Genomic DNA, 16800 nt, shown 5'->3' on the forward strand with positions numbered 1-16800 from the left:
ATAAAGCTCAACTTGAAAGGAAATTCGTCACAGTGGTTTGGGTTGCATAGTCGCCCATCACTCGTTGACATCCTCCGACTGGAATCGTGCCTTCTTGCGCGCCTGCAACTTCAATTCTTCGCTCAGCAAATGCGCCTCGCTGTCGGTGAAGCCTACGGTGACCTTGTCCTCGTCGACGATTTCACGCAGCATTGAATCCAGGAATGCCTTTTGTTCAGTGATGAACGCCTTAGTCGCCGCAGTGTTGAAGCCACGCCGAGCTCGCTTCTGCTCGCGAACATCCTTCAGGTGCGCACGCAGGCGTTCTTCCAACATCTCGAAGCGATATTCCGCGTACTGGGAGTAAAGCTCAGAAAGGTCGGAGATGGCACGGACAGTGGTGAGAACGGTGTCGTCCTTGATGAAGGGAGACTTGGGGCGGAACGAGGTCACCATGGAGATGCGCTCGGAAGTACCTAGAGCTCTCATGGCTTGATGTTCGATGTACCGTCCCTGGAGGATGACGGCGTGGCCCTATAATACGAGGTGAGGAGAGTGAATCAACCTTTCTGACCGGAGGACTTACCATGCCGGGTCCTCGAACCCTCATGACGTCGCCATCACCCTTTCGCAACGCAGTCTCTCCCCCGATCATGTTGGTGCAGTCACTCAGCATCGTGACGCAGACGAAAGGATAGCTGTCAGTGTGCCAGTCGACGATGGGTTCATCATCCTCATAGGGACAGCCGGAGACCCCCTCATCGGCGTCACGCTGCTTCATTTCCTGCAAAGCTTGCTTGACGGCTTCCTTCTGGTCCTCAGAACTGGTGGAGATGTTGATGTGAGCAATCTCAAAGTCCATCGCCGGGACCAGCTCGACCCCTGCAATCTTGGAGACAATGGACAGTACTGCTGGGTTGCGCCATGCGTCGTACACAAATGGTGCATATCTAGGGCTGTCAGTATATTGTTGTTCGCTCAGAGCGAAAGGCACGAAACTTACTCTGGGGCGAAGCCTCTCAATTGGCAATGTGCTAGGTTGCTCGAGTACTTGCAGTTCTCGAGGACTGGCTTGCTCAACACTTCTGCTCGCATCTGTTGAATGGCTTCTTCGGTGAAGAGGGGGAAGGGATCTGACACGGCAATGGGTGAAACGCCTTTCTTAGCCATGCCGATCTCTTCCATGGTCCAGACCTTCTCGGGCTCCTGGAAATTGAGATGCTTCGCTGGGTCGAATGCGACCAGTCTTGGGAGGTTGGGAGACATGCTGATCAATGGCTTTGACGCTGTTGAGGTTGATCTTTTTCGTTTGATGGCACCAAAGTTGTTGTTTGAAGGTGGAGGAAGAACGTCTGCAGAAGCCATGGTGACAGAAGGCGCTCGAAGAAGGCGCTGTGTTGTGACGGGCAGTCGCTGCGGGTGAGGCTACGCAGTGCAACCGTGAGTAAAAGGTCAGAGGCAGGTGGCAGTGAGTGGCAAGTGAGGTTGTCGACTTCCTTGAACTTGACTGATTAAAGACTGACGGTGATATCTACAGACAGCGACAATGTCCAAGACTTATATTTCAGGCGAGCCCCTTTGAGTCCATCAGCAAATGTCAACCATCCTTGGTAAGTTGATGGAACCCTGGGTCAACTTCTAACGTCAGAAGGTCAGTAGCTTGAGCTTGGGAAACTCCTCCATGCTCCCAAGTCGTAACCACTCATGAATCAACAGCACATCTCCACCAGATAGGGATGATGAGGATGTCTGAGGATGGAAGCCAGTCCAAGCCGCAGCAGAGCCTGGCATTCGCTCGGGTTCTGGTGCCTTATCAGCTGCTTTATCAAGATCGCCTATCGGGAGCTGTTGACGGAGCTCGATGGTGGATCTATCATCTTGGAAGGCCGCCCTTTGATCGAAGCTGGGGATGGCCGGATGAATGTGGGGACTATCTTCAGTGCCAGAGACCAGCTGTTGCTAGTTGTCATGTATGGAAATTGTTGCTTCGTTTGGACTAAAATCACTGCCAGTGCCGCTCCAATTTACTGCGCTTTGTCTCTGAACAACTCCATCATCCATTTCACATGTGCACTACACGTAAGTCAAGGCAGGCGATTATGCAGCACCATGAACCACAGCTCCCGCACAGACAGATCAACATTGCAGCCGGTTGGATGGGCAGTTCCAACCCAGTTCGCAGTCACAGTCACAGATCATGTCCGTTGGCCACATGATTCCCATCTCAAATAGAAATATATCGACGGGAGCGGTTATATATCAAATTCGGGCACTGCAACCGACTCCTCCTTCCATTGGGGGAAGCTCATCCTTCTTGTCGGTGAGGGCGTCTGGCTCTCGTGGTCATTGACGCGACCTGCAGTCACCACGATAGTGATCACTGACCGGGTGGTGTCGCTTCTCGAACGTGTGGACAACCCCGCTGGGCGATGAGCGATGTGCGGCGTATGGATCTATTGACCGAAACAGGTATCGTGCCGAATGTCCAGAAATCTCGACTGGGGACCTGGTTGGTCAGTGACAACAATGGATGGGATCACACCCTGCGATTGTCTCCGGCATGCTGTTTTCACTTTTTAGACAATCGTTCGTCGGACTCTGCTTTCCTTCCTCGCTCGAGAAATCTAGTCCTCGACTCCCCAGAAGTCCATGAGCATGGTCTTTGATTCCGGACTCGGACTGATCGACGGCATCGGCGGATAGGCCACGTTAGATGGTTTATTGATAGTATTTTGGCCCACAATGACACAGCAAGCAGCAGAACTGATAAATGGATGGAAGCCTCCTGCGGTGATGGAGATTATTGTCCAGCTTCTCGAACTCTCAGATACCGTGAACAATCGATACATCCTGGCAGTCCGAGTTGTGGCTCACGAGCTGGCACTCTGGTGATTGAGTTGTAGTGACTAAGCAGCAAACCACAATAGATATACTGACTACTTTGTGTTAAAATGGAATATAGACGACGGTGCTGTGCTTGTGGCTGGGATGTCCTTGAAAGTCCGATGCGAGTCCATGCAAGGATACCAACCGGGCTGGGACTCTTTATAACAAAGTAGCAGGGATAAAGGCTGCGCGTGCTCAGACCGCATTATGCTATGGGTAAGATCCTGGCACTGTGGCTGATAGCTTTACCTTCTACCACAGTAGATCCTCGATAATAGAGTCAGTCATGGCTAGGTACCTCATGGCATATCTCAGTCTTGTGTTAACTGAATGTGATAAATGGCGGAGGGGTAGAAATAACATCCGCCTTATCGATAAGAACCCAGCTCTCTAAAGCAAACGTCCTCGAGCAAAGAAGGTTAGCCGCATCGTCGATCGTTGCCCTGCATCTGCAACTTGCATTTGTCCGCAGGAGATTCATCTTTAAACACGACGACATGGCTCCTGCGGACCAGACAGACCAGCAGTCTGGCTCGGTGGCCCAGGAGGACACCTGGGAAAAGTCCAAGAAAACTTTTGAAAAGTACGCCGCCCGTCCACAGCCGCCAAATCGCAGCTTGTGCTGATGAAGCCGGCCATTGCAGAAAGCGAAGCTCAGAATATTACGATCCTTGTCAAGACTTCGCAAACCGGAGCATAAAATGCATGCATAGAAACAACGGCGACCGAGATATGTGCCAGGACTATTTCCAGTACGTCCAACCCGAGGCCTCCAACTCCCTCCTCGGGTCGGCCGTCAATTTACCTGACGGTCCATAAACCATGCGAAAGAGTTGTACATGTGGCTGACAGCAGCCTCGCGACAGGGCTTACCGTGATTGCAAGAAAGAATGGGTATGATGGCATTGCGAACGCTTCCTATCCTGCTATACTTACACATTGGCTAGATGGCTAGACGGAAAGCCGAAAGAGGCTCATGGTTCAGTTGACGCACTTGCGCCAACGCTATGTACAGTGCAGTGGTACCTTGAACCCACTCCGACAGGAGAAACGGTACATGACGAAAGGACGAAAAAGTTGGCGCGTTAAAGCACAATACGCCGTTGACTTGCGGCAAATCTATACCCAGGTCAGCCGGGTCGCATTCTGTGCAGCACGACTCGAATGACACCTGCAGGCATGCAGTGCAGTGTACAACTAAGGTAGACTTCCAGAACTTGTAAGATAGCAGAAAGACATCCACTCAGCAATTAGAACACGAGGCAGTTGTATGGTGACACCACATTCAGTAGTAGGCTGCGCTTCAAGATCGTCGAGGTAGTAATCCACGTAGTTGGTAAATATCAATCAGATGTTCGGCCGCATTTCCCCTCACCTGCTTTTTTCTCTCTTCCAGCATTTGGTCGAGGCACTGTCCTGATCATGTCCGACGCAGTTGTCAGTGAGCGTCGAATACGTCCTATCCAAGACGCTGTCGCGACTGCAAATTGGAAACAGGCGCTACAGTTGTGCGACAAGTGGGCCAAAAAGGGTGAGAAGTCAGATAGGTTTCTGGTAGGCAACGCACCCTCTGCAACAATGAGAGCCCGTCTCCTGACTGTCACAGGCGCTGAAAGCCTTCGTACTGGTCAATCAGCCCGACAAAGCACAGCATGATCGCGGGCACGCCGAGGTGCTCGAGCTGTGCAAGCGGAGCCCTCCCTTCACCCAGCCGGAAGCCATATACCAGCTGCAAGATGCCCTCAAGAGTCTGTCGTTGCAGCAAGAAGGGCCCAAGCTGTGGGAGAGAGCGGTCACGGCGAAGCAGAACGACGAGGACCTTTACATGAGATGGCTGAATCAAGCCATCCGGGACAACAACTGGCTCAGCGCGCAAAAGGTGTGAAAACCACCGCCAATGTTCTACCAATGCAAGAGACGGACTGACATGGGGCCCTCCGACAGGCCACCATGGGGTTGCGCAAGTCCTTCCCAAAGAAACCTCACTACGAATTCTGGAACATCATGATGTGCCAATTGATCCACATGCAAGACGACCTTCCGGAGAAAGACAGGACTCTGTTCGGCACCCTTGCCTACCGAATGATATCAAAAGCAGCTGAATCCATCCCCAGCGACCAGGTTGGTTCATCGTCGCCCTCATCAGGGATTCATTCAAAACTCACATTGACTAGGAGGAGCCAGCCTCTCCCGGAAAGGCAATCTCGAGCCCAGAAGAAATCGCTTTGCTCGTTCAGATTCTCAACTCGACGGGGCGGTCAGCCGAGACGGTGAAGCTCTTGCAGAGCAACTCACTGGGCATGGAGTCCCGCGTCGGCAAGAAAGATCCACAGATTGTGTTGTCTCTACTTCTAGAGTCTCTGGAGTTATCGGAGCAATGGGATGAAGCTCATTCCCTGTGCCAGAACTTCTTGTTGCAGTCGGATCTTCGATCGGACGACCGAATATGGCGGCTTTGGTTAAAAGCACAATCCCGATCGTCGGTCGATGGGTATTCTACTTCAAATCGAACTCACTATCAGCACTGCTAACATTTGCCTAGTCTCGACCCAAAGTCTCAAGAGCTACTGGATTCTGTTTGCAGCATCCGACCCCCAGTTCGTGCAGCGTTTATGGCCAAAATGCAATGGCTTCGAAGTCGCAATGGTGAAGTCGAAATGGATGCTCTGCTGCAGACATGCAAAGACTACTCCCAGGCATTCTCCGAGAAAGCGTTCTGTTTTGATGATCTGAAAGAGTCTCTGCGACATCTCGACAAAGCCCGGTTTGAAGATTTCACGAGTTCCTGTTCCGAGCAAGGCAATCTGTCGCGACTTTTCAAACTCAAGCTCTCGTACAGTTCTTTACAGGCCGATGTCTCGCAAAAACACTTGTTGGCTTTCATATCCCAAGCATTACAACTCTTCAAGGCCTCGCTTTCAGATGCACCGGGCTGCCCCGAAGCAGCCATCCTAGCGGTAATGGCGATGTTGAGGCTATCAACCAGAGGAGAGACACGAACCATCTCCGTTGCGGCGATTCTACTTCAGATCGCCCGTTCCAAATTCGAAGATTTTTATTTGTTCAGTGTGTTTCTCGTTCGCATCCAAGCACATCTTGGCTTGCTATCTCTCGCGATGGAGACTTTCACCAGACTCAGCGTCAAGAATTTGCAGTGGGAAACGGTGGGGCATCTCATTCTGACGAGGATATCTACCCTTCATCCAATGTCAAGTGGGCCAGGTGAAGACACGTTTGATCCTCTCCGAGCTATCGACACTGGTCTCACCATTCTAGAGAACGCGGACAATGCTCTTGTCCGCGGCATCCGCGAAGGATTGCGATTCAACAGCTATTCCAACATCTACAACAGCGTTACAATGCGGTCGGACATTGCGCGGAGCGTCAATCGGCAGATCTATGCCATCGAAGAGCGGAAGCTTAGACGGTCCCTCGGATTACCTGAGGACACTGTGCTAGCACCCAGTCCTTCAAGTCTGGTCGACAAAAGGGATTTCGCCTACCTGCCAGCTTATCGTCCGGACGACTCAGAGTTACTGGGCAATATTTCATGCGGTCCCCTACCTAAGGAAAAGTGGATTCTTGCGATGGCGTTGTGCGACAATGTCGCTACCTATATCAAGGCAGAACTTGCATCGCTGCCATTGTTAGCCGTGAAGGCCTTCGACGCCCTCAAACAATCCCAGGTCAATCTGGAGAGACTGCAAGAGGACGCGGCTACAGAAATGACCAAGGCAGAGATGTCCAGCTTTGAGTGTTATCAGATACTTGCTCGGGCAGCCGTGTTTGCGAAGGAAAGCACTTCATCCAAGGACACTATCCTGGGTCTTCTTGAGAAGCTCCAGTCCTGGATGACTGCAAGGCTCGCCGAGCACAAGGACGGGCCATTTGTTATGACGTTGGCAGACATCCGTACTCCAACGTGGGAGGGAATCCATACGAGCCTGGTCGAGCTGGAGACGTTGCAAGTCATAGCCATGTTCTTGGCATCTCTTGCCAGGAGGCCCAAATCCAAGTCCAAAGCACTCGCCGTGCCTCCGGAGACGTTGACCGGGCTTCAGAACCAGATCTTGGAACTCGAGCGTGCGGTTCATGCGGCGGCGCGGGAGCTGAAGGGCCAGATCAATGCACCGGGCGTCTTAGGGAAGCTGGTCGACCTGGGGATGGCCAGAGACGAGGCAGGCAAACTGGCCGAGTTGGCAAGCTTGTTGGAAACGCTGTGCGACGAAGTCACAATGGAGACGATCTGCGGGCACATGAAGGAGAGCTGGGAAGATGCTCTGGATGGAGTACTCGCTGTAAAAGTCAAGCTGTACAAGTGAGCGGCAACAGAACAGGGTTCGCTCGGTCGCCTGGCCAAGGTCTTGAATTCAAAGAGAGAAGTGAAGTAGAGTTGGGAGGAAATTGGCCAAATCGACACAGGCAGACCAAAATGTGTCTTGTTCGTTTCTTCAGTCTGACTAGTAGGTCAACTCGTTGCCCACCGGCCCCGCGTGGCTGTAGAAGTAGCTGAACAAGGCGACTGTGGCCGTTCTCTTTTGTTCCTCGCAAGGCTGGCTCCATGCCAACCAGTCTGATTTGCATACCCTTCTTCCCGGAGATGGAAACGCCATTTGCATGATGCTAAGAAATCCAAACTACAGCTTCTTGTCACTAATCTTGTCGGCCTTTCAGTAACCGCTTGGTGACCTTATCCTTTTCGATGATATAGACGTGAGCGCCCCAGCCGGACAGAGCGTCTCGGTCTACAGCGTTGAGGAGAGCTTGTGAGATGGTTTCGAACAGATCTTCCGGCGACTATTGGGGAGGTCAGCATACTCGAATCAGAAAGATTAATGATAAAGGCGGAAACCCCAACGCACCAGATCAGGCTCCCACAGGCCTTCGCACGTTCCGAATAATTGATCGCTCGCTGTGCCTGCGACGATAAAGTCCTTTGCGAAATCAATGCAGCCGATACTGTCGAACCCGCAGATGAACGGCTTCCCCGTAGTGTGGTTGATTCCTGCCAGCACGGGACTGACGAACCACGGTCCAAACCGCCTCTCGTACAGACTGCTCGAGACGAGGTTGGCGAGGGTCTGGGGTGAAATGTTCCGCTCCTCGCGCAGTCGGTACATGTTGACCTTATATCGGAAGGTGTCGCTGACGGTCTGCACGTCCGTGGCCAGCCCCGTCAGTCCCAGGTACACCGAGGGTCCGTAGGTGAAGATCTTGGGGAAGTTGTTCGAGACGGTCAACGCTTGCAGACCCAGGCGCAGGTCGCAGGCTATGGCCACGCAGTCCTTGCCCACCATTGCGACGCAGGCACCGCCATCTGTGAAGAAAAAGGGTCAGGTCAACTTCGGACACACGAATGGGAGTCGGAGAGTTGGTAGGAGGGGTCCGGCGTACTGATGTCGAATGGAGAGCTCTGTTGAACATGGCATGGTTAGTCCTGTCTGAATTCATGCTGGTCTGATGGCGCAGAAGAGAGTCCCGTGAAGCAATGACAACTCACCATTTTGATAGGATTGTCTGGATTAACGTAGAGAAAGACAGAGTTTGAGGACAGATGAGAGCTCAGGTGAGTATCTAGAAATCGTGGGAAAGGCGAGGCGAGGTAGGATATGGAAGTCGATGTAGTGGACGAGGCGCGGAGTTTGTACGTAGATACTAAGGTACCTTATTCAAGCAGGCATATGCAGCAAACGCGTTCGGTGCCGCCGCAAGTGCTGCGAGGCTCAATTATTGGCGGCAGAAGGGAAGTGAAAACTACTCCGCATGTGCGTATGGCTCACCCTAGCTGTTATCACTTTTATACCTACCCTCCGCCGTAACCGTCTCTATATCATCGTCGTGACGGATTTCTAAGATGGGAACACCAATCAGTATACAGTAATACATGTTTGCACGGCCAGAAAGTGTCGCTTTTGTCGAACGTGTGATGGGTGGAGCTTTGAGAGAGCCGACAGGACCAGAGTGGGCAGCCGGCATCTCCAACAGTACTCTCAAAACCCGAATGCCATCACCAAGCGTTCCCTTGTCTCTGGCTAGCGGTTGAATATGCCGGCACTGTTGTCATTGATCAGGTTGATAGCCGCCTCCCTCCAGATGTCAGGCTCGGTATGAACGGTCACGTTCGTGTCCAGGACGATGACACTCCCATCGACGCTGTACTCGGGCCAGAAAGCCTCGTCCCCCTTCCACACGTTTCGCCACACATTGGGATTGAGGTCGTGCACGAAACTGATCCAACTTCCATCCATGAATTGCGCGAGGCGCACCGTCTCGGGCGCATCGCCAGTCACGTTGAGATTCAAGAATGCGAAGGGAATTTCTTGGCCGTGCTTAACGCCGACATCGGGGTTCTGGCCCTCAATGATTGTGTTGAATCAGTAGCAGTAAGCGGGCACGCCGGCAGCAGCCCAAGTTTGACATGCTTGACGCCGGCCTGCGATGATAAGTCCATCACCATAGTAGGTGGCCACCCGGCGGAATTGGTCCCCATAGGGGTAGGCGGGTGCTTGTGCGTCTCCCAGATTCTGGAGGGCATCGAAGGTCGGGTCGTTGGGATAAGCTTCCAGAATCTGGTCGGCAAAAAAGGGAGGAACCGCGGGGAAATTCTGGAAAGCTAAACACCAGTTAGAAAAGCGCTGCGCGTGCACAGAATAGTGGAAGGACATACATGTGAGGGCGTCGTAGAACTCTTCAGTGGTGTTGATTCCGTAGGGAGAGAATACACTCCCCTCGTCAGAGTTGGCTATTCTCACAAAGTTAATTCGATGTCAAAAATGGAAAGCGAGACAAGATCCCTACCTCCAGACAGAATGGGTACGTGGACAAACTGGCCTTCCTGCAACTGCAGCGAAGTATACTTCTGAAGGAAATCGCCGTCCATGACGGGAGCATATACCGTCCAGTTTGCACCGGCAATCAGAGCGGGTGTAGTAGTGTTGATGATCGTGTTCAAGGTGTCAGTCGACACTTCGCGTAAACACTGCAAAGTGTCCAGCGATGTGTTGCAGCCGGCTGACCCGACGATAGTATCATAGGTGTCCTGGAAATAGTCCGGTGTATAGAGACTGATCCAGTAGACTGGGTTGCCGCTTTCCATGATGGCACCACGGAAAATCTTGTCGTCTCGCCCGCCGTACGCGGCAAGGTGGAAGCCCACGGCCTGAGAGCCAGCACTTTCTCCCCAGATGGTTACCTTCGTTGGGTCACCTACCACTGGTTAGCCGAGTCAGCCGAGTCAAAGTGTGTAGTCTCACCTCCAAAGGCAGCAATGTTTTCTTGGACCCAGTGCATGGCAAGACGCTGGTCCTTGAGGCCCAAATTCGTGGCACCCTCGCCAGCAATCTCGTTGGATGCAAGGAACCCGAACGCACTGAGCCGATAGTTGATACTGACACCAATGATAGGTTTCCCTATTGCCACAGAATTCTCAACAATGTATGAGAGGTTGTATTGAGGATCTCTGCTGGAGCCTGCCACAAATCCACCTCCTGAAGACAGTGAGTGTTCCGTCGAGATGGATCCAGACCATCCACATACCATGAATCCAAAATGCCACTGGTAGTCTTTGATGTTCATACCCCGAAGGTACAACAACGTTGATGGTCAGACAGTCCTAGCAGCATGAGTCAGATGGGAGACAGGCTCGACAGGGGAGAAGATTCGAACCTCAGAGTGGGGCCACGCTTTGTCTCCTGCCTGTGAGGTGCATCAGGATTAACCGTGAGATTGAAAGAATCAACCCAAGTACTAACATAGTAACCAAAGCACTGCGAGGTCCAAGTCAGTCCCATCCACAGTATAACGTTTTCGAAATAAACGTACCCCAGGCGAATACTCTTATGCCGCCTTTGTGCCTTCCCACGTCTCATTCAGAGGCTGGGCGACGCGAAAGCGAAGGTCGCCAACTGGAGGCTGAGCATAAGGGATACCGAGGAAGATATCCTGGCCATAGGATGGTTCATGGAAACCCACGTAGGTACCGTTCTTGACTGTCACAGTCGGGGGCCCGGACGGTTTCCAAGGGGCGCCCTGGACGCCGAGAGCAGCCAGGAGCGACAACCCCACGCTGCGAGCAAACATGGCTGGCGAAGAGTGATACTGCGATATAGAGAATAGGTCCAAATGAGTCGGCTCAAGGAGGTCCAGAGAGTCATGCAGCAACAGGACTGAGGTAAATAGCGATTTTATAACTCCCGACAAATCGGTCCATGTGTCTTATCATAGCCTTGTAAACTACGTTGAAGCAGTAGCTTTCGTATGCCCTCGGCGCGCGTAGGCCATGTATTATGGTTTAGTACCGATTGAAAGACCCCAGTATCAGGTATACTATGCGGGTTCAAGTCCAAGTTAGGCTAGGATACCTATATCCGACGTGAGTTCTGCAATATACGGAGCAAAGCGAAGGAAGGTTAGAGTCCTCAACACGACATTTGCGGACGGGCCCGTAGCACTGCAAGGCACAACAGATACCCAGCAGGGACTCACTTGGTATAGCAATATGTACAAATCGTCAGCGTCTGCGGCGACGTCCGAAGCACTAGGTCCAAGTGTGGGGAGCCTCACTTGGAATCCTGTATAGCAAAAAGTACAAACCGTCTCTTCTGCGGTGACGTCGGAGCACTAGATCCAAATGTAGGGAATTCATCTCAATACGGCATACTATCTTCGAAGAACGACTCAGATAGCAGCGGACCTGCTCGCGATCCGACCAGATAGATCTTGATTGCTTGCCAGGTCTGTCAGGACCCCCATTCCGCTCTCTCCCCTATTCCGTTCCGTGTGGTGCACATGTTTTCCTCGGAGAACGAAGTCGGAGGGTCATCCAAAAGAAAGAGGTTGAGGAAGAGGAAGATGAGGTGGCGAAGGACAATGATGTTGAAGAGGCTAGGTATATACCTAGTGATATAAGAGCGAGTTTATCTTAGTGAGTTGTCCTGAGTCTTCAATTCATGCCTTTGATGGTGTCCTAGAATTCAAGGGGCCTCTAACTTGATTACATGTACCCCAACTCCACCAGCAAGCAACCGCCGAGATACTGCTGACGGGCTAACGCCCAAAGTGGCATAGGTCAGCCTTCTAATCTCAGTCGATCTCTGATTGGCTGGCTGTTGTATATTGAGAACGAGTATGGCAAGGGAAACGACAATTCCTCAGCGGATCTAGGTAAAGAATGGGTTCAAGCGTTGGCAAGCACGATACAGCGCAGATTTACATCACGGGCCGTAATGCTGCAGCAACTCAAAATGTTATCTCCAATGTCGCCAAAACAACCCATCTGTTCTCCTGACGTTTCTCCAGTTGGACTGGGCTCTCTCTCAACGGTCAAGGCAGTCTGGCAGCCTTGCAGCGTTTTGCTCACAATCGGCTTCAAATCCTCTGTGCAATGCTGGAGAGTGGAACCGTCTATATATAATATGCCCGTGGGGGTCAAAAGCATTTCTATGGTCGACAAAACAGCTAATGAGGAGAAATTGGCAAAGAAGCTATGGGAGTGGACCGATGAAATTTTGGCTAAATACTGAATCCCGAAATGAATAAAAAACCATGTACTCGATTTACAGAGTCATAGTAAGTAGACCGCAAGCCTCTTGTACTCCGGCCCCCAAGGGGCCGGACATAGGGCGGCATCACCTACATCCCCAAAGGGGGTGAGCCGGAGGCCAATCTACTCTGTCGTAGAAATTACCTAAGTATGGCCATCAGATCCAATAGGCGGCGGCCGTCAACTGGTATGACGCCGTCAGGCTGTGCCTGCGCCTGCGCCTGCGGTCTTCACTTTCGCCGCGGGCGGAGGAACCCAGCACCCAAATGCACCCGCCATTTAGACAACATGCAACTGGATGACCAAAGCCACTGCACTGCATTCTAGACTATTCCAATCACACAGTCTTCTTTGTCGACACGCCTCAATTCACAACCTCGTCCACAATACATCACACCCACACCTCAAGCGATCACTCTGGAGAGAAACGAGGAACAAATCATCGTGCCTGAATAACTGCGATAGAACTACCCGCGGGCCTGTCCCATTCCCGACAAGATGGCCTCGCACGTTGTCGTGATTGACTCAGCGGCTCGCAGAACGACTATTAAGACCACGCCGAACAAGACTCTCAGCGAGGTTCTTGAAGAGGCATGCGGCAAACTAGGCGTGAACCCTACGCAACACGGCTTGAAGTAAGTGCCCGATCTGTCGCACCCCGGTATGACCACTCTCAGTATATTGACATTTCTTGCAGACACAACAACAAGCAAGTCGACCTCTCCCGATCTATACGTCTTTCAGGCCTGTCCTCCGGCGCGAAACTTGAACTCGTCCAACTGTCCAAGTCTGCGGGAGTCGTCTCAATAGCCCTCCAACTGCCGGAGTCCGAGTCCGGAGGAACACCCAACGCGCGACTCACCGACAAGTTTCCCAGTTCAACCACCCTATGGCTAGTACTCAGAAAATTCGAAGCAGGAGTGGCAGGTGGAAATGGCGCACCCCGGAATTTCACCGCCCGAGGCATACCGTCAACACAGAATAGCACGTCAGGAGCCGGCAGGTTATACTATGAACAGCCTGTGCTGCAGGTGTTGAACAGAGAGCTCTCATCTTTCACAGACCTCCAGAAGTCCCTGGCGCAGCTTGGGTTGAACAGTGGAACTGCGTTGCTGCGGTTAAGCTTCAGACCTACGGAAACTCCATTGGAAGAGGCCATGGCTCAAATCCAAAGCTACTTCGACTCCGTAGAGGGTCCCGCTGTTGTTAGAACACAGACACAAGAGACATCGGTGTCGAGCGAACCTCTGCAATCGTCAGACGATAAAATGGATAGCGCGGAAGACAATCAACCTCAACATGCTCCCCTTCCTCAAGAAGACCCTCCCACGACTTCTTCTCCGCAACCGGAAACAGTGTCATCAACGTCAACAGGCCGCCAAGTTTCGGTGTTCCGCCCTCCAAATTCGGATACTCCCTCGGCTGCTCTCATGTCATATAACGAATCCGATTACATGCCGACCGTCGAACACGCGCAAGCTCATCAGAAACTACTACAGACACAGTCACGAAATAAAAGATTGCCCACAGAAGCAGAGTTGGCAGCGCAGGCCAACGAAGAAGCGGCGAAATGGGCCGCCGTGCAAGAAGTGGAGGTCAAAATCCGGCTTCCAGACCAAAGCGCGGTGAGTGCCAAGTTCGGTCAAGACGACACGGCTGCCGACTTGTACAATTTCGTTAGAGAGTGTCTGGAGGAGAAATGGCGGTCGGAGCATTTCACTCTCCGAAGTCCGGGAGTTCGAGGCAAGAACGAGGTCATCCCGGATGACGCTGGCAAGAAGTTGATCCGAGATGTCCAGCTCAAGGGCAGGGTCCTTGTCATATTCGGCTGGGACGATCAGAAAGCTAGCGTTGAGGCACGAAATACAAAAGCAGTGCTGAAGGAAGCCTTGAGAGCTCAAGCCCAAGATCTCACCGTCCCTGACATTCCAAAGGTGGAAGAGGAAAGTGGTGATCGCGGTGTCAAGATCGATCTTGGGAAGAAGGGTTCAACTGCCGATGAAGGTGGAGATGGCAAGAAGAAACTACCGAGATGGTTGAAAGGCTTGACCAAAAAATAGACGGCCACCCACGATCAGGTCGACTTGTTGCCTTTTACATGGTCTTTAGAGCGGAGCATGTTTGAATAAGTACTACCTTGAATGATTATGAGACTGGTCCATAGCTGGCCGGATGGCTGTCCTTTCGAACGTACTTTTATTGTAAAGGACAAGTGTAGACAGTGCCTAACAAGTAGTATAGCACGGCATGCAGTGGGAAGGCATAACGAGGCTACCGCAGCCTGATGCGACTTACGTAATACAACACCTCCAGGCACGTGACTCTCACCCAATATAAGTGGGTCCTTGATATTCCGCGCCCACAATGAAAGGCGCCCGATATTTCGCAGAACGAAACTGCGATAGAAGTTTGGTCAAACGAAAGCCAGTCGACATTCCACACCAGTAGGACCATCACCACCGAATCTTCGTCTCCTCCCCGTCCCGTTCGAACTCTACATCTTCAGCCAAGATGCCTGCCCAAGTCACCGACATCAAGCAATTCCTTGAGATTGCGCGCAGAAAGGATGCCAAAGGTGCGCTACCACGAGCCCCGAGATTCCGCGTCCCGCCCTGTCTACCGGCCTGTCTGTCTGTTTGAAACATTGCCGCGAGAAAGAGAGCCAGGATCAATAGAAGAGCGGCACGGATTTTGCCTTGGACCAGGGCCGGGACCGGGACCGGGATTGTTTGTGAGAAACAGAAGCAGAACAAATAACTGACCGTTGGAATTTCGTTCTTTACCATTAGGTGCCCGCGTCAAGAAATCCGCAAAGTCCAAGGACATCAAAATGAAGATCCGATGCAAGAGATACGTTTACACCCTGATCCTCAAGGACTCGGACAAGGCCGACAAAATCAAGCAGAGCCTGCCTCCTAGTAAGTAGTACCCAGCCGGCCACAGCCCGTTTTCCCGCACTGTATGCTTTTTCCGTCGAACGTCTGTGTCCTGCTTGCGCGGCACTTCTCGTGTGAGCTGTGAGAGGCGGTCGCGCATAGGAGACTGAACCCTACATCCACCTGGACGGGCCGTCGCTTGCGGAAGAAGGAGATGGGGAAAGAGATCTGGAGATGCGCGTGCTGCAATGCAAACCCCCAGTGCTTCCAAACTCCACGATGTCGGAAATATGCACACATGCTGATGCTTCCTTCTCTCAAATAGCGATGCCTTTCCAGGAAATCAGCAAGAAGACCAAGAAGGCCAAGAAGGCGTAAATGAGATCGCTTGGTCAAGAGACAATTGCTTAGGGACCGGTGTGGTTGCTGATGTCTGACGACTCGGAAATCTTTGCTGCAAATGAGAATGTCTGATCTCAAAAGCTTCCGGGCAGAAAATTACGGTGTTTCGGAAGGCCAGGGTCACGCAAGAACAAGGTGTATGCGGGGAGGCTTTCTAAACGAAGCCATAGACCGAGTCGCCATGTTTATCAAAGCGGGCAGGCAGCCAGACAGACAAAAGTAACTTGCAAAAAGGATCAATCAAGCAATTAATTCCCATGACCCTTCTTCATGCTCTGCTTTTTGTATTCTAATCATGCCCCTTGAGGACATGAATACTCTATCTCCATGTATCCTTCTAAGCTACCACCAGTGGAACTGCTCGGGTTCAGGAAACTCTGGATCTCGTCCCTTCCCAGGCGCAACTCAAATTCGCCAAAATACGAAGGTGTCGCGCTCGTCTTGTGGAATCCAAGTCTCTCAAACAATGCAATGCTGCGATGGTTGGTTTCGCCGATTTTGACGGCAAAGTGTCCAAATCGAGCGGGAGCAACCGCCGTGGCCGTGGGTTGTCCAGCATAGAACTCCGTCAGAAGAGAACCCTCGTGGCGTAGAATGTAGTTGAGAAACGCAAGCAGAGCGGCCCGGCCGTATCCTCTTCTCTGTTCTGTGCGCTCGGCGATCATGAGTTCGAGTTCACCGGCCACGACTTGGTTCTCCGCGTCGTCTTCGGCAGTCGAGATGAAGAGATTGACATCTCCGATCATCGAGTCTGGGTCCAGTCGTCCATCGCGTGTCATGGGCTGATTGTGCTCAGGCCGGCAGATGATGAAGGTTAATTTGTCTGCATCGACGCGCCAACTGCGCTGCATGGCATATTCTTCATCGAGGGTCAAAGGCTCCGACGCCGTTGCTTCCTGGATATCCTAAGGGGGCATGAGATGCAAGCAATGTCCTCTGAGGAGCGTGGGCCCTACTGGATCTTTCATCCATTCATGATATTTGGGCACATGGTGTGCTGAGTAGGGCACCAGGAGCACCTTCTTGGTAGAGACGGCTGAGAGGGGTCAGAGAGCGTATGTGGATTAGCATCACTCAGATACTGACCGGTGTACTCATTGATGCGCATGGCTCATT

General features: G+C 52.2%; 9 protein-coding genes across 9 annotated transcripts; 4 read left to right on the forward strand and 5 right to left on the reverse strand.

Annotated features, from left to right (window-relative positions):
* Window positions 1-57: 57 nt before the first annotated feature.
* On the reverse strand, window positions 58-1344 carry A1O1_01527 (uncharacterized protein; the record flags this gene model as incomplete). Its single annotated transcript, XM_007722440.1, has 3 exons — window positions 58-513; window positions 566-929; window positions 983-1344. The coding sequence occupies 3 exons, from the start codon at window positions 1342-1344 to the stop codon at window positions 58-60; spliced, it is 1182 nt and encodes a 393-aa protein (XP_007720630.1).
* Window positions 1345-3362: 2018 nt separating this feature from the next.
* A1O1_01528 (uncharacterized protein) lies at window positions 3363-3684 on the forward strand (the record flags this gene model as incomplete). Its single annotated transcript, XM_007722441.1, has 2 exons — window positions 3363-3448; window positions 3510-3684. 2 exons carry the CDS (start codon window positions 3363-3365, stop codon window positions 3682-3684), a joined length of 261 nt encoding a protein of 86 aa, XP_007720631.1.
* Window positions 3685-4287: 603 nt separating this feature from the next.
* A1O1_01529 (uncharacterized protein) lies at window positions 4288-7187 on the forward strand (the record flags this gene model as incomplete). The annotated part of the gene is made up of 5 exons (XM_007722442.1): window positions 4288-4419; window positions 4472-4744; window positions 4810-4986; window positions 5040-5356; window positions 5408-7187. The coding sequence occupies 5 exons, from the start codon at window positions 4288-4290 to the stop codon at window positions 7185-7187; spliced, it is 2679 nt and encodes an 892-aa protein (XP_007720632.1).
* A 331-nt stretch (window positions 7188-7518) lies between these two features.
* On the reverse strand, window positions 7519-8162 carry A1O1_01530 (proteasome component PUP3; the record flags this gene model as incomplete). The annotated part of the gene is made up of 2 exons (XM_007722443.1): window positions 7519-7662; window positions 7728-8162. 2 exons carry the CDS (start codon window positions 8160-8162, stop codon window positions 7519-7521), a joined length of 579 nt encoding a protein of 192 aa, XP_007720633.1.
* Window positions 8163-8897: 735 nt separating this feature from the next.
* A1O1_01531 (uncharacterized protein) lies at window positions 8898-10440 on the reverse strand (the record flags this gene model as incomplete). The annotated part of the gene is made up of 5 exons (XM_007722444.1): window positions 8898-9215; window positions 9261-9478; window positions 9533-9607; window positions 9664-10071; window positions 10119-10440. 5 exons carry the CDS (start codon window positions 10438-10440, stop codon window positions 8898-8900), a joined length of 1341 nt encoding a protein of 446 aa, XP_007720634.1.
* A 261-nt stretch (window positions 10441-10701) lies between these two features.
* A1O1_01532 (triacylglycerol lipase) lies at window positions 10702-10944 on the reverse strand (the record flags this gene model as incomplete). Its single annotated transcript, XM_007722445.1, has 1 exon — window positions 10702-10944. One exon carries the CDS (start codon window positions 10942-10944, stop codon window positions 10702-10704), a length of 243 nt encoding a protein of 80 aa, XP_007720635.1.
* A 1960-nt stretch (window positions 10945-12904) lies between these two features.
* A1O1_01533 (uncharacterized protein) lies at window positions 12905-14466 on the forward strand (the record flags this gene model as incomplete). The annotated part of the gene is made up of 2 exons (XM_007722446.1): window positions 12905-13041; window positions 13104-14466. 2 exons carry the CDS (start codon window positions 12905-12907, stop codon window positions 14464-14466), a joined length of 1500 nt encoding a protein of 499 aa, XP_007720636.1.
* A 451-nt stretch (window positions 14467-14917) lies between these two features.
* Window positions 14918-15332, forward strand: A1O1_01534 (ribosomal protein L38e; the record flags this gene model as incomplete). Its single annotated transcript, XM_007722447.1, has 2 exons — window positions 14918-14981; window positions 15196-15332. The coding sequence occupies 2 exons, from the start codon at window positions 14918-14920 to the stop codon at window positions 15330-15332; spliced, it is 201 nt and encodes a 66-aa protein (XP_007720637.1).
* Window positions 15333-15977: 645 nt separating this feature from the next.
* Window positions 15978-16792, reverse strand: A1O1_01535 (DNA polymerase delta subunit 2; the record flags this gene model as incomplete). Its single annotated transcript, XM_007722448.1, has 3 exons — window positions 15978-16589; window positions 16641-16720; window positions 16771-16792. 3 exons carry the CDS (start codon window positions 16790-16792, stop codon window positions 15978-15980), a joined length of 714 nt encoding a protein of 237 aa, XP_007720638.1.
* Window positions 16793-16800: the final 8 nt, after the last annotated feature.

Source organism: Capronia coronata, assembly GCF_000585585.1.
Source record: "Capronia coronata CBS 617.96 chromosome Unknown acBCG-supercont1.1, whole genome shotgun sequence".
Taxonomy (NCBI): domain Eukaryota; kingdom Fungi; phylum Ascomycota; class Eurotiomycetes; order Chaetothyriales; family Herpotrichiellaceae; genus Capronia; species Capronia coronata.